Source organism: Camelus bactrianus, chromosome 21 (genome assembly GCF_048773025.1).
Source record: "Camelus bactrianus isolate YW-2024 breed Bactrian camel chromosome 21, ASM4877302v1, whole genome shotgun sequence".
Taxonomy (NCBI): domain Eukaryota; kingdom Metazoa; phylum Chordata; class Mammalia; order Artiodactyla; family Camelidae; genus Camelus; species Camelus bactrianus.
Window position 1 is genome coordinate 21350430 of NC_133559.1, and position 14944 is coordinate 21365373.

Genomic DNA, 14944 nt, shown 5'->3' on the forward strand with positions numbered 1-14944 from the left:
ACGGAGTTATTTAATGTACTAAACCAGTCCTACAGTGACTTTTCAGACTGTGATATTACTTTTAGTTTTTAGAGTGGGAGAGACAGTAAATAATCCTTAGCTTCAAGGACTTAATAGGAGCAAATTTAGAACAGGTGAACTTTTTTTTGTTTTAAGTAGGTGAATTTTTAACTCTGAAATCTAGCGTAGTACTTTGTTTTATTAAAGTGATTGTTTAGGTTACATAAAAATAAGTCTTTCCAAAATGAAGATATTTATAGTAATCAAGAAGGAAATGAGATTTTGTGATCATCAACTGTGTGCATTACATTGTAATGAGAATTAATGGCATAATAGTAATATTTTAAAATTCTTACTACTAAGTAAAGTAAAAACAAAAATCAGTGCCTTTAATATAAACACTTAAGATTGTGGGACTTTATCAGACCTGAATTTCATGTTCTTTTACCTGCATGACCAATAGGGTCTTGAGTCACATGTCTTAGAAGGAATTTTATTCATACATTATTCCTCAGTTCCAAAGCATCTTCCTTTATTTAAACGGTCAATTCTGTTCATTAGTTCCTGAATAGTATATTCTTCCATTATTGTGAGAGCCAATTTAACCTTCCTCTCCCACTTTTATTTATGTATTTAACCCTTAAAGAAGTAATTGCTATTCTTAGAATCATTGGTTATGAAAAAGTATTTTCTTAGATTCAGACTGATGGTGATTTATTCATAGGAAACAGATGTGAGGGTTATACTTTTTAATCCAAGTGTTTCTTTATCTAAAGAGAAGATAATGAATGTAAACTATTTTAATTAACATTTATTTTTATTAAGAATTTGAGATTTTGTGGCAAGTAAGAGTAAGAAGCGAGAGAAAAATCAAACTAAAATAGGTACTTGAGATGTTTTTATATAAGCTCTTATGTAGGTGTTAGCTAACAATCTGGTTTTCCTAGAATGTAAAATACATGTGTGACATCTTACTCTTTGGCAAATTGGCAGAGTTAGCTGGCTTAAGTAACAGTTTCTAATCCTGATGGGAAAAATTTATACCTTTTTGTACTTAGTTTGTTAGATTTTAATCTCTAGTTACTTGAACGTAAATTAAAAACCAAACATTTATCTGTACATGTTTGACTTATTCTAATTGGAGACATTACAAAGTCAACATGGCAAGAGGCATTAATGTACAATTCTGTAATAGGGAGGGAGTGAAAAATTGGTAGCAGTAATCGGATCCACCACAGTCACCTTCACATCTCACCATCCTAATAGAGATTTTTTAAATAAAAATTTTTTCCTGTTTTGCAGCCTGTTTTTGTGACATGGGAATATTACGTAGCAACAATCATAATGTGCCTACTATTTAAAATTCCCCTGTGTACTATGATGGTTTCCTATTTTGGTTATAAAACATTCTTCTTTGCCTTTTAAACCATCCTTTGATTGTAAGCATCACTTGTATTATCCTTTTTTTATGTAATTATTTCAAATAAGTCTTTTCTCTACTTATTTTTTTTTCTTCATCACACCCACTATACTGTTTATCTGGGAAATTATTGTCAAATTTTCAGGTTCTCTTGTTTTCCTTCACCTAGATTTTTGTTTTCACAAGTACTACATGAAACCATATGGCCATCTGCAACCTATTAAAATATATCTTGTACATCTTTTTTTCTAGCATATAATTTTGTTAGGATTAGTATGCTTCATGTGACAGGAACTCAATTTAAACGTGATTATTCAAAAATAATTGATAGAAAGGGGTTAGGTTCATTGGTCTAGTTTGGATTCAGTGTCCACCTTTGGATCTCTTTGGCTGTAGGGTTGAGGTTTCTATAAAAGCCATGTGGTTTGAGTAGAGGGAAGGCTTATTCTCAGAAAAAAAGGTTTGGAGATTATTACTAGACAAATATAAACAGGTATCCACTAAATTAATGTGAATTAATAAGGTTCTTTCATGCCTTTTTCAGGGGCAGGGGCACACATGCATGCATACATACCCACCTGTTGGTGTGGCTCTTGCCTGAGAAGTAGAATGTTGGATGGACTATTTAGTAAACATAGGTCATAGTCGTTTTTTCCCAGGAGTGACTCAGTTCTTTAAAGCACAGAAGGATTATGGTTGGTAAATGATGTTTTAAATTATTTATCCTCATTTTCTTTTTGTAGACTGAGAATATTTCCTGTTTCCACTATTGTAATGGGTCTACTATAGTTATTCTAATTTTCATGCCCAATTATCTTCCCAGATTATCCTGTTTTGACTCACACTCATATATTCAGTTTTCTATTTTAGTTCAGGAGTCACTTGAAAATGAGTAGGTACAAATACATAATCTAAAAGCAAGAAGCAGGCTAACCACATTTGGCACAGAAAGAAATTGGACCATGTACATCACGATTTTATAATTTTGAATGTGTTTGGTTATTTTGAGAAGAAGATAGCTTCCAGTTAGACTTTGCTGAATGTTGTTTTACTGTTTCTTGTACACGTGAAATTGTAGTTTTAGGCTTCCAAGTGAGGTGTTAATTTAGATATCATACTGCTCATTTGACAAAATTGATGTGGCATTGAAGTAAGAAGTAAAAGCTATTTCATTAGACAGAATTACTATAGGTGTGGAGAATAAGTGTGTGCTTAAGTTATTCAAGTCTACCAATTTATTAAACTCCTTTGGGTTCAGAGGAGGGTAGAAGAGGATGAATAGAAGAAACATTTATCAGATTTTCTGTGGCACTGATCAGTTTTCTTATTCTCATATACTTTTAAAATGCCCTAAAAATAAAAATGTTTATGCCTAGAGCAGTTCCCAGTCCTGGTGTGTGTGTGTGTGTGTGTGTGTGTGTGTGTGTGTGTGTGTGTGTGTGTGTGTGTGTGTGTGTGTGTGTGTGTGTGTGTGTGTGTGTGTGTGTGTGTGTGTGTGTGTTCCCCTTCTGTGCCTGAAGAGACGTAAAATTCCTTTGTCAGATTTTACATTCTAATTTTTGGGTTATAATAGGGCAGTCTTTATATAAATGCTTTTAAAAGCAGTTTTGCTTTTATGCGCTGCTCTGTCTTATATGCTGAGTTGAAACATGTTAGTTTTGAGTTTACAGAACAGTGAACTCCATATTATTTAAAAAGACTCCAGAAAGTTTTCCAACTGCTATTTCTTTTGATTTGAAATAATAGTAGGTCACTGTATACAAGGAGAAAGTAACATTTTGCATAGCATACTGCTGCATAATAGTAGACTTAGCAAATTATATTTTGAATTGACTTGTTGGAATGGAATTCTTCTACACATCATATAGAATGAGAATCTTAAGATTAAATGACTTTGGAATCCATCAGTAAAACTTCCTACCTGATACAGGAGTGCAACCTGCTATATCCAAAATAATTGACTTTATTAAACTGATGTTTATTGAGCCCATGCTGTATGTCAGCACTGTGCTGGGGGTGTGTTGATGAATAAAATAAAAAGAGACATTATCCCTGTCCTTGAGCAGCTAGTTGAGTGCTCAGTTTGTTTATTCAGTCTTAGCAAATTATTTTTTGAATCTAAGTACTCAACTTGGGAAGAATTGGTATCTTAACAATATTGAGTTTTCCAGTCTATGGAAATTGAGTATCTCTGCATTTATTTGAATCTTCCTTAATTTCTTTCACAAGTGTTTTGTAGGTTTCTATTGACAGATCCTATGGATATTTTGTTAGATTTTTACCGAAGTATTTCACTTTTTGGTGCTACTGAAAATGATACTGCTCTTAAAATTTTTTTAATTCCAATTGTTTATTTTGTGTGTGTAGGGAAGAGGTTGACTTTTGTATATTGCCCCAGTATCCTGTGACTTTTCTGTGTTCACTGTTCTAGGGTTTTTTTGGTAGATTCTTTGGGATTTTCTGTATAGGTGATTATGTAATCTGTGAATAAAGACAGCTTTATTTCTTCCTTTTTGATCTGTATAATTTTTATTTCTTACGAAGTTGAGTCAGAGTGGTGAAAGAGGGCATAATTGCATTGTCCTCAGTCTTAAGGGGAAGGGGTACAGTCTCTTTAGTCTCTCATAATTAAGTATGATGTTAACTACTTTTTTTTGTAGATGTTCTTTATCAACTTGAGGAAATACCATCTATTATATCACTGAGAGGTTTTTTTTTTTTTTATCATGAATGGGTATGGGATTTTGTCAAATGGATTTTCTGCATCAATTGTCATGGTCATGATTTTATTTTAGCTTATTGGTTTGTTTGATTACATTAAGCCAGTCTTTCATGCATGGGGTATAATATTTTTTAATTTAACTTTTTTGGTGTTTTTGGAGGGGTATAATTCTTTTTATACATTAATGGACAATATTTTGTCTATAGTTTTCTTGTAATCTAGTTTTGATATTCGCGGAATGCTGGCCTCATAAAATGAGTTAGGAAGTGTTTCCCTATTTCTCGGAAGAGATGGTGGAAGCTTGGTATTTCTTCCTTAAATGTTTGGTGGAATTAACTTGTGAAGCCATCTGTGTCTGGTGCTTTCTTTCTTGGAAGCTTATTATGTATTGTTGGTTAAATTTACTTAAGAATATAGGGCTATTCAGGTTACCTATTTTCCTTGGTGTGAAGTTTAGTACTTCATGTCTTTCAAAGAACTGGTCCAGTTCATTTAAGTCACCAAATTTGTGGGCATAGAATTATTTGTAGTATTTCTTTATTATCCTGTTAATGTCCAGGGGATTGGTAGTGATGACCTTTCATTTTTGATGTTAGTAATTTGTGTCTTCTTTTCTTCTTGTTTAGCCTGGCTAGAATATTATGTGATTTTATCAATTTTATAGATCTTTTTAAAGAACCATCTTTTGGTTTTTATTATTAAATTTTTCTGTATTGTTTTCCTGTTTCAATTTTATTAATTGCTTTTTTTTTTTAATTTCATCTGATCTTTTCTTAAGTTTCCTAAGATTCCTAAGGAAGCATAAGTTACAGGTTTTAGATATTTTTCCCTGGTATATGCATTCAATGCAACAAATCTCTAAGTACTGCTTTTACTGCATCCCACGACTTATGCTAAGTAGTATTTTCATTTTTGTTTAGTTCAAAATATTTTAAAATTTCTCTTGAGTCATCTTTGACTCATGATTATTTACAAGTATGTTAATTTCCAAACATTTTGGAATTTCCAAGCTATCTATTACTGACTTCTAGTTTAATTCTATTACGGTTTGATAATATTGGTATGATTTTTATTCTTTAAAAAAATTTTCAGAGTGTTTTATGGCCTTGAGTATGGTCTCCCTTGGTGAAAGTTCCCTATGAGAAAATGTATTCTTTTTTTGTTATATTAGTATTTTATAAATGTTAATTAGATCAAATTGACTGACAGTGCTCTTCAGGTCATCTGTATCTTTATTAATTTTCTGCCTGCTAGATCTGTCAATTTTAGAGACATGTTGGAGTCTCCAACTATTATAGTGGATTTGTTTATTTCCCTTTTCAGTTCTATCAGTTTTTGTCTCATGTATTTTGATTTTCTCTTGTTAGGTGCATACTCATTGAGGATTATTATGTCTTCTTGGAGAATTGACTTTTTATTATTATATGATATCTCTCTTTATCTCTGATAAAGTTCTGAAGTCTGCTTGTCTAAAATCAGTATGGCTTTTCCAGCTTTCTCTTTTCTTATGTTAGAAATTTCTTTATTATTACTTACTATTAAGTACCAACTTAATAAGCAAAAAATTTGAAGCCACCCTTCCACAATCCACTCTCACCTCCCATACCCAAATTCCATACTTAGCTTCCAGCAGTTTGTCAAAAGTACTATTTAAGTGTACTCAGTTTATGACTCCAGTGCCTTCTGCTCAGGTAAACAGATCTTAGTTGCTGTCTCTGTCTTGACTGCCTCCAGATTTGGCATGGCAGTTTGTCCTGTGACCTCAATTCTCTGATGGATCTAAGAAGAGCTGTTGATTTTCAATTTGTCCAACCTTTTCTTGTTTTGGGGACAGAGGTAATGATTTCCATGCTCTTTAGGTGATACCAGAAGTTGAATTGTTTGTCTTTTTATTACTGATTTGTGAGAGTTCCTCATATAATCTGGATACCAGGTCTTTATCAGCTTGACTTGCAGGTATTTTCTCATCCTGTGGATTTTTTTTTGGGGGGGGGGGGATTTTTTGCCTTTTTTTTTTTAAATTTTTCATTTTTTTTAGGTAGAATTGTTACAGTTTGACTGCATATATATAATTTATTGCATGTAAATACATATACACATACTGTGCATACTAAAAATATGTATATATGTACTGTTCATTGTTTCTAAGAAACTTTAGAGCTTTGACTTTTTAAACTTATGTAGTTATCAAAGGAATAAAGCCAACCACAAAATAAGAATTAATTCAAAAAGATACATACACCCCACTATTAACAACATTATTTATAATTGCCAAGATATGGAAGCATCCTAAATGCACATCAATAGATGAATGGATAAAGAAGATGCAGCATATATATGTAATAGAATACAACTCACCCATAAGAAAGAAGAATATTTTGCCATTTGTGGCCGTACATTCACTTTTTTTTTTTTACACTTCAAAAACCAGAATTTTATAACTGGCATAAACATTTCCACTGCATCAAAAATAACAAAATACCTAGAAATAAACCTAATCAAGGAGGTTACCTATGCTCTGAACACTGTAAAACATTGATGAAAGAAATTGAAGATGATACAAAGAAATGGAAAGGTATCTTGTGCTCTTGGATTGGGAGAATCAACGTTATCAAAATGGCCGTGCTACCCAAAGCAATCTACAGATACAAGCAACCCCTGTCAAAATACTCATAACATTCTTCACAGAACTAGAACAAACAATTCGAAAATTTTATGGAACCATGAAAGACCCCGAACTGCCAAAGCAATCTTATGTAGGTCTTTTTTTTTTTTTTTTCCTTCTTTCTCTTTTTGTTCTCTTTTCTTATGGTTTGATGACTAGAGAAGTTCCTTCAACATTTGTTGTAAAGCTGGTTTGGTGGTGCTGAATTCTTTTAGCTTTTCCTTATCTATGAAGCTTTTGATTTCTCCATCAAATCTGAATAAGAGCCTTGCTGAATAGAATATTCTTTTGTCACTTTAAATATATCATGCCACTCCCTTCTTCCCTGCAGAGTTTCTGCTGAAAAATCAGCTAATAACCTTATGGGAGTTCCCTTGCATGTTATTTGTTGCTTTTCTCTTACTAATTTTAATATTTTCTCCTCATCCTTAATTTTTGTCAATTTGATTACTATGTTCCTTGGTGTGTTCCTTTTTGGATTGATCCTGTGTGGAACTTTCTGCATTTCCTGGACTTGGGTGACTCTTTCCTTTCCTAAGTTGGGGAAGTTTTCGGTTCTTATCTCTCCAAAAATTTTCTCAGGTCCTTTCTCTCTCTTTTCTCTTTCTGGGAGTCCTATAATGCAAATATTAGCATGCTTCATGTTGTCCCAAAGTTCCCTTAAACTATCTTCATTTCTTTTCATTCTTTTTTCTTTTTTCTGTTCTGAAGTAGTAATTTCTACTAATCTGTTTTCTAGTTCATTGATCTGTTCTTCTGCCTCATTTACTCTATTCTTGGTTCCTTCTAGAGTGTTATTCATTTCAGTGATTTTATGCTTCAACTTTGGGTATTCTTTATATTTTCCAACTCTTTGCTAAAATCTTTGCTCTGTGCATCTATACTCCTCTTGAGTTCTTTGAACCTCTTTGCCATCATTGCGTTAAACTCTCAAATAAATTGCCTATCTCCTTGTTACTTATTTCTTCTGGGATTTTATCTTATGCCTTGGCCTGGGAGATATTCCTCTGCCGCCTCATATTGTCTATCTTTCTATTTGTATTTTTAGATAGGTTAGTTTCTTGACCTCGGAGAGGTGGCCCTCTGTGGGAGACATCCTATGCGTCCCGTCAGTACACTCCTCTCTTGTCACCCAAGGTCCAGGCAGAGTCCAGCCTGTAGAGTCCCAGTGTAGAGTCTAGCCTGTGTTTGTGGATTCCTTCCACGGGCTTTGGGATTGTTCTTTTCTTATTTCTGGTATCTGCCCTGGTGGATGAGACTGGACTAGAGGCTTATGCAGGTTTCCTGGTAGGAGGAGTAAATGCCTGCCCACTGCTGGGTGAAACTTGGTCCTGGATCTCTGATGTGTAGGGCCATGTCTAGAAGACTTTGTGGCTTAGGAAGTTTGCTGATGGGTGGGGCTGTGTTCCCACCCTGTACGTTGTTTGGCCTAAGGCTTCCCTAAAGGCTGTTGGCTGGGGCTAGGTCTTGGTCCTAATGATCCAATCAATATTTCAGCCTCCAGGAAAGCTCATGTACATGAACACTCCCAGAGTGTCCGCCACCAGCTTTAATGTCCCCTGAGTGAGCCATAACCGTCCCCTACCTCCTCAGGAGACCCTCCAAAACCAGCAGGCAGGCTTGGCCCAGGTTCCGATGAAATCACTGCCTCTGCCCTTGAACCTGACACACATGAGATTCTGTGTACCCTTCCTAAGAGAATGAAGTCTCTGTTTCTCCAAGTCCCACGGGGCTCCTGGAGTGAAGTCCCACTGGCCTTCAAAACCAGATGTCTAGGGGTCTCCTCCTCCTCCCAAAGCTGGGACCCGAGCTGGGGAGCCTGACATGGGGCTTAGAAGTCTAACTCCTTTTGGAGGGCATCTGTGACTTAATTATTCTTCAGCTTGTGGGTCACCCACCCAGGTGGTGTGGGGCTTGATTATATCACGTGCACAGTCGTCCTACTGTCCTGCTTTGGTTCCCTCTTTATGTTTCTAGTTGAAGAAGAACTTTTTGCTTGGTTCCAGTCTTCTTTTTGATGGTTGTTTAGCAGTCATTTGGGGTTTTGTTGTAGTTGCAAGAAGAGGCGAGCTCGTGGTCCTACCACTCCATCATCTTGACCAGAAATCCTCCATCCTGTGGATTTTATTTTTACTTTCTTCATGGTATCATTTCAATGTAGTCCAATTTATCAATTTTTTTCCTTTTGCCACTTGTGCTTTTGGTGTCATATTAGAAACCATTGCTTAACCCAAGTCCATGAATATTTACTCCTATGTTTTCTTCTAAGGGTTTTATAGTTTTAGTTCTTAGATTTACATCTGTGATCCATTTTGAATTAAATTTTGGGTATGGTGTGATGTAGGGGTCCAGCTTCATTCTTCTCCATGTAGATATCTAATTGTTCCAACAACATTTATTGAAAAGACTATTCTTTTCTCTTTTAAATCTTATTACTTACTGGTAGAAATATTTTAAAATACTGACTTTGCTTTCCCAAATTTTTGTGTTTGTGTGTAAATTTGTAAGTTTGTATGTCATCTTTGTATTGAGTTCAAAGCAATGCCCAATTCAGTAAGGTAGCATCAGGCAAACTTCTGAGAGTATCCTTAAGGCCCTTCAAGGCGGGAGTTTTTATGCTTGTAATGACAGCTGTCATAATTCTGAGTAGAATGAGAAGTGCTGGCCTGTGTTCTGCAGAGGTCACAAAATTACGTATGATACACTAATAGATTTCTAGTTAGCATGGCAGAATATCTGACATTCTGTTGGGCTAAAGAAAACCTCTATTAAAAATGGACATCTTATTTAAATTGAGCAACCATTAGTATTCATTAACATGCTAGTTCAGAATTAACTATCAGGTTAACTATCCTTTATTTAAGAAGAATGCTTTGAGGGGAGAGACAGATAAATTTTGATGGAGGAGAGATGTGGAGAAAGTTAACTGTGCATAGTGATGTTCTGTTGATACCAACCCTGGGTCTCAAGGAACAGATGAAGAAACTTGAAGAGACTATATAATGTAGTGGTTCAGAGCATCCATGGATTTGGTGTTTGTGGCGGGTCCTAGAACCAATCCTCCGTGGTTACTGAAGGACGGCTGTATTCTCACCCATACTCATTATATAGCTATCCTGGCCTCCTTTCCGTTCCTGTAAGCCTTTTCTTACATCTTTGCCTTTTTATTTGCTATTTCTTCTACTTGAAATTCTTTCTCCCTGTTCTTTCTGTGGTTTGCTTATTCTTAGTAAGTCCGCATGTCAACTGGGCCCATATTGCCTCCTGTTTTCTCATCATCACGTTTTGCTGTACTTGTTCCAGTATGTGATCCTGATTTATTTTCTTTTTCCTTATTTATCACATCCATAAGAATGTTAGCTCTAGGAAGACTGGGCTTGCGCTCATCTTACTAATCATATAATCTCCAGTTCCCATTATAGTTTCTGTCACGTGATACGGGCTCATTAAATGTTTATTGAGCGGTTGAATGAAAGCTGATACCTATAGGAGTCAGCCTTATGAAGCTAGGAGATAAGAGCTAAGACCCTAAAGTGAAAAAGAACTTTCTGTTACTGAAGAGTTGTAATGATAAAGTGGCAGAGGCCTTGTGTATTTCAGGCCTTGTGAGCCCTGGTGAGGAGTTTGGGTTTTATTTGAAGGTTAGTGAAAAGATTTTAATCTGGAGTTTTAATGTAATCCAACTTATTTTCCAAAAGATTTCTTTGGCAGCTCTGTGAAGAGTAGATTAGAAAGGGGAAGATTGGAGGTAGGAGATGGGTAAGGAGGCTTATAAAGTGGGTGAGAATATAGCTTGAGAGGAATGAAGATAAGGATAACATGCAGATCTCTTGTTTGAGCAACTTTGGTAGAAGGTGGTGTTATTTACTGAAATGGGAAATCTGAATAAGGAACAACTTTGAAGGAGACATTAGGAATTCCATGTGGGTCACATTTCAGACACTGGTAAGAATTCAACGTGGTAGTATCAAGTAAAGAGTTGGATTCAAAATCAGGAATTTCAAGGAAACATTTGGGTTGGGATAGAAATTCAGGAGACTTTTAGCATATAGATGCTGTTTAAATATATGGCAATGAGAGGTATTACTTAGAATGTGTGGCGGGAATCAGAGAAAAAGCTCAGGACTTGAACTTGGGGAATTTCCAACATTTAGATGTCAAGTAGAGTAGTGGCAACTAAAAGCATTTGGAGAAGGACTGGCCACAGAAAAAAACAACTGGAATATGTGATGTCTTGGCAGTCAGGGATTCATGAGTCAGCCTGAAGGGTAAAAACGGCTTCTAACACATACTGCATTTTCAGAAACATGTAATACACAAAATGAGAAAAACCTTTAGAGGACAGATGACTGTGCTTGAATGAATGGCTTTAAAAAGGAAGGATGTTTATATGCCTAACAAGTAAATGAAGGCTAGCTAATTAAACTAGCCTTGGAGTATGCAGTATTATTTATTTTAATATTATTAGAAACTTTGATTTTTGATAACATTAGGAAGTAATTAATTTTTTGAAGTGTAACTTGGAAGGGAGAAGTAATTTTTTTTTTCCCCAAAAGAAATGGTGTTAGTGTCACCTAATGGCAAAATGAGATATTGCAGCCATATTTATATGAGGCAATGAACAAAGTAACTTAATTAGAAAGAGAAAAAGAACATTTCTGGGGAGTTTTTGGCACAGATCAGAAGACTTACCATGGTTACGAGGACCTGTGTTCTTTAGTACCGGCCTACTTGTCCTGCCTCTCTGTCACATTACCCCTTTGGTTACTGAGCAGATTGTTTAATATATGGTTCTTTTTTGTCTTTCAGGTTTCAGCTCAAATATTCCTCTTTCAGAGAGTCCTTCCTAACACCTTACTTAAAGTTGTTCCTATGATCCTTACAGCTGATCTTTTGCATCAACCTCTTTTGTTTTTCTTCATAGCCTATAAAATAATTTCGGTTTACCTCATTTGCTCACTTGCTTCTTCTTCACTAGATACAAGCTCCAGGAGGTGAGGCAGCTTGTGTCTTCACTCATGTGACCCCAGTGCTGAGTGTAGTGTCTTATTATATAGTGCATGTGTTCAGTTAAAATTAGTTGTGTGAATATTTGCATTTCTGGAAGTGATAAGAGGATGTTGAGTTTCTGTGGTGTAGAGATCTATCCAGAAAACAGAACCAACCACGCTGCTATTTAATTACTGAAACATCGTTTGCTACGTTAATGCAATGTGAAAGCTTTTTTTGTCCCCTACCTGTTTTTGTTATTGTTGTTGTTCCCTGTACGTAAGTCGTAATGTGTATGGAAAAGAAAAATACATGGCTTTGGGTGTTGATTTCTGTGTTAATCAGTCAACTAAAGTGAGACAGAAAAAATATTTTAAGGTACAATAGTTGGTCTTGATAAGTTTTTGCAGACATTTAGATTTAACTATAAAGTAATTTCAGTGAATATATTTTTATTTGTGTGTGTGTGAATTTGTAGACACTTCTAGTATTACGCTCAATTATTTCCTCTATTTATTAAAAAGATCAAAACCAGTATTTCTAGGAGATACAGAGAGAGAGCCAAACAGTAGTAATCCAGAATTTTAGTTGAGATATGGGTGGGTTTGTGTTGTTTTTCGGGGAACAATATGGTTCTTTTAGTCTGGAAACTCAGGGTAAAGAGAGTACATTTCCATTATGTGGCCCAGTCCGAGAAGGGAGCCTCCCTAGCTTTGAGATAATCTAGCCAGCAGAATTCTGTTTTGCATGAACCATTTTTTAAAGGCCAAAGATTGATCAGGTACTTAATAGTTCATGTTTTTATTCAGTAGTTTTTGTTCTTAATCCTTGTGGTTTTGACCAGGTGGATGTGGGAAGAGAAGTTTACAGAACTGAAATGGAGGTCAGAGCTTCATTACAGAAGGTTAGTGGGTCATCGGATTCTGTGACTGCACTGAACAGTGAAGAATTTGTTTTGGTTCCTCAGCATGCAGATGATCTTTCTACAAAAGATGATGAAAAACCTGAACTGAAGGTATTTTTTTCTTTGCTACAAATGATATTATTTTAAATTATGGGTTTTTTTTTTTTAAACTAGGTATAACTTACCTCGGGAGATATATAAAATTCAAAGATTTTTCTTAAGTCCTGACACTGAGAATAGAATTGATGAATGGTTTATACAGAGACTAATTATTTGGTTTGTATATTTTGAAAATTTTTTGCTTTTGGTTGTTTATCTCCTACTTTAGAATTCAGAAAGAAGGAATAGAAGGGAAAAAAGAAGAGAAAGAGTAATTGTCAAGTTAGACTTAATGGTTAAATCTTGCATACATTTAATTTATCTGGATATTTTTGTCTTACTGTTGGGTTTTAAAAATTATATAAATACATAGTTATGTTTTATCTTCACTTTAGAGACTTTATGATTTTTATGTTTTAAGTTAGCTGGTAACATTCTTGTATGTGATTTAATACTTGACTTGTCTGAATATTTTTTAAATATATGTTTTGTAATTTTAGCAGTTGAGTTTTTATTTGGATGTAGTCTTTTTTCTTTTTCATTTTTATGTTTCCTTTTCTAACTCAAAGAAAAAGAGCCAAACAAAGCCAAGTATACATGTATGAGAATTTCATAACCATCTTCTAGAAATAAGAACAGAAAAATTAGTAAAAAATACTACATGTTATTTATGATTTTTATTTAATATTAATTATGACATCAAAGGTATGTTAGTATATTAATCTAATAAGATGTCAATCTAATAAAATTTTATAAAAATCAGATTGGTGAGTACTCATTTTATATTGTGTTGAGGATATTGTTTTATAAAAATTTTATTAAAATAATCAATGGATTTCTTTAAATTTATTCAAATATCTATTTAAATAAATAACTATTTAAATTCACTTAACTGTATTTTCATATTAATGTGTTTAATTTAAGGCATGATTTATTTACTTAGGCTTTGTGTCTCACTTGCTTTTAAGAAAAAGATGAGTCAACTTAAATGTAAGAAAATTAGCAATACTCTTTGGCAGCTAGCAAGCAAAATCTGTGAAGAAATCAGAAATCAGTTTACACTATGATAGCAAAAAATATGCCGTTTTAAACGGTAATCACACTACACACCATTTATTTAAACTTATCCATTTTCCCCTTTAAAACATACACTTAGTTACCTGGTATTTAGTATGTGTTACTAAAAAATAAAAAGAAAAAAACAAGAAAAGGAAGTCTCTGTAAATAAGATCTTAGATGTGATATAGTTGGAAACTGCCTGAAGTGTTTCTGAAGAATCCTTTTCAGAAACTAATAATCCTCTAATTTATTTGATTTTATGATTCAGGACTTTGTATTATGTTTAATTATCTTAGGTACAACTGTATAAATTCTTGGTATTCAGTAACTATATTTAAATTTAAATGTTTATATTGTTTAAATTTATCCTAGAAATGAAGTATTTTCATTAAGTCCAGAACCATATTACGATTGAAACAGAATTGTCTTTCTTTGTCTGTAGATAGTTTCTAATGGTGATGAACAATTGGAAAAAGCCATGGAAGAGATTTTGAGAGATTCTGAGAAAGGGCAAAGCAGCCTTCTTGTTGATTGTTCAAGTTCCAGTGAGATTTCAGACCATTCATTTGGAGATGTTTCAGCCAGCCAAACAAATAAGCCATCTCTTCAGTTAATTTTGGATCCGTCAAATACAGGTACTGTATCGAATTCTTAGAAATCATAAGAGAAATGGGATAAAGTGATAATGAAAACTTTAAGATGAAAATTAGAAAATTTTATTAGCTTCATTTCCTAAGATCAAGGCCACCAGCTTTTTAGTTCTGGTTGAGAGTTCTCACTTTGGTTCTTATGTATCTGTTTGAGACTGATTTTACAGGTAGAAGTACAATGTTCTTTGAGAACTGAGACTATGTCTGAGTCTTCATTTTACCCCCAGTACTTTGCATATAGTAGGCCCTCAATAAATACTTACTGAACAAATGAATAAATTCTTAAGTATCAAAGAATAGTGTAATGGACACATTCTTTCATATGATGTGCCTTTTTACTCAGTGTGACTACAGTTATTTCAAATTAAAATTTGTGAAAATTCTAAGTAAAATAGCGTATCGACTCCTTTAGTGTAATAAAAAAAAAATTCTTGCA

At 34.2% G+C, this 14944-nt stretch overlaps 1 protein-coding gene across 2 annotated transcripts in view; it reads left to right on the forward strand.

Annotated features, from left to right (window-relative positions):
• Positions 1–14944, forward strand: part of RABGAP1L (RAB GTPase activating protein 1 like) — a 560468-nt gene that overhangs the window by 43799 nt on the left and 501725 nt on the right. For both annotated transcript variants that reach the window (XM_074349821.1, XM_074349820.1), the window contains exons 2-3: positions 12641–12811; positions 14301–14493. In XM_074349821.1, the coding sequence (XP_074205922.1) occupies positions 12674–12811; positions 14301–14493 (331 nt within the window). In that variant the 5' untranslated portion in view covers positions 12641–12673. The remainder of the gene's footprint in view (positions 1–12640; positions 12812–14300; positions 14494–14944) is intronic.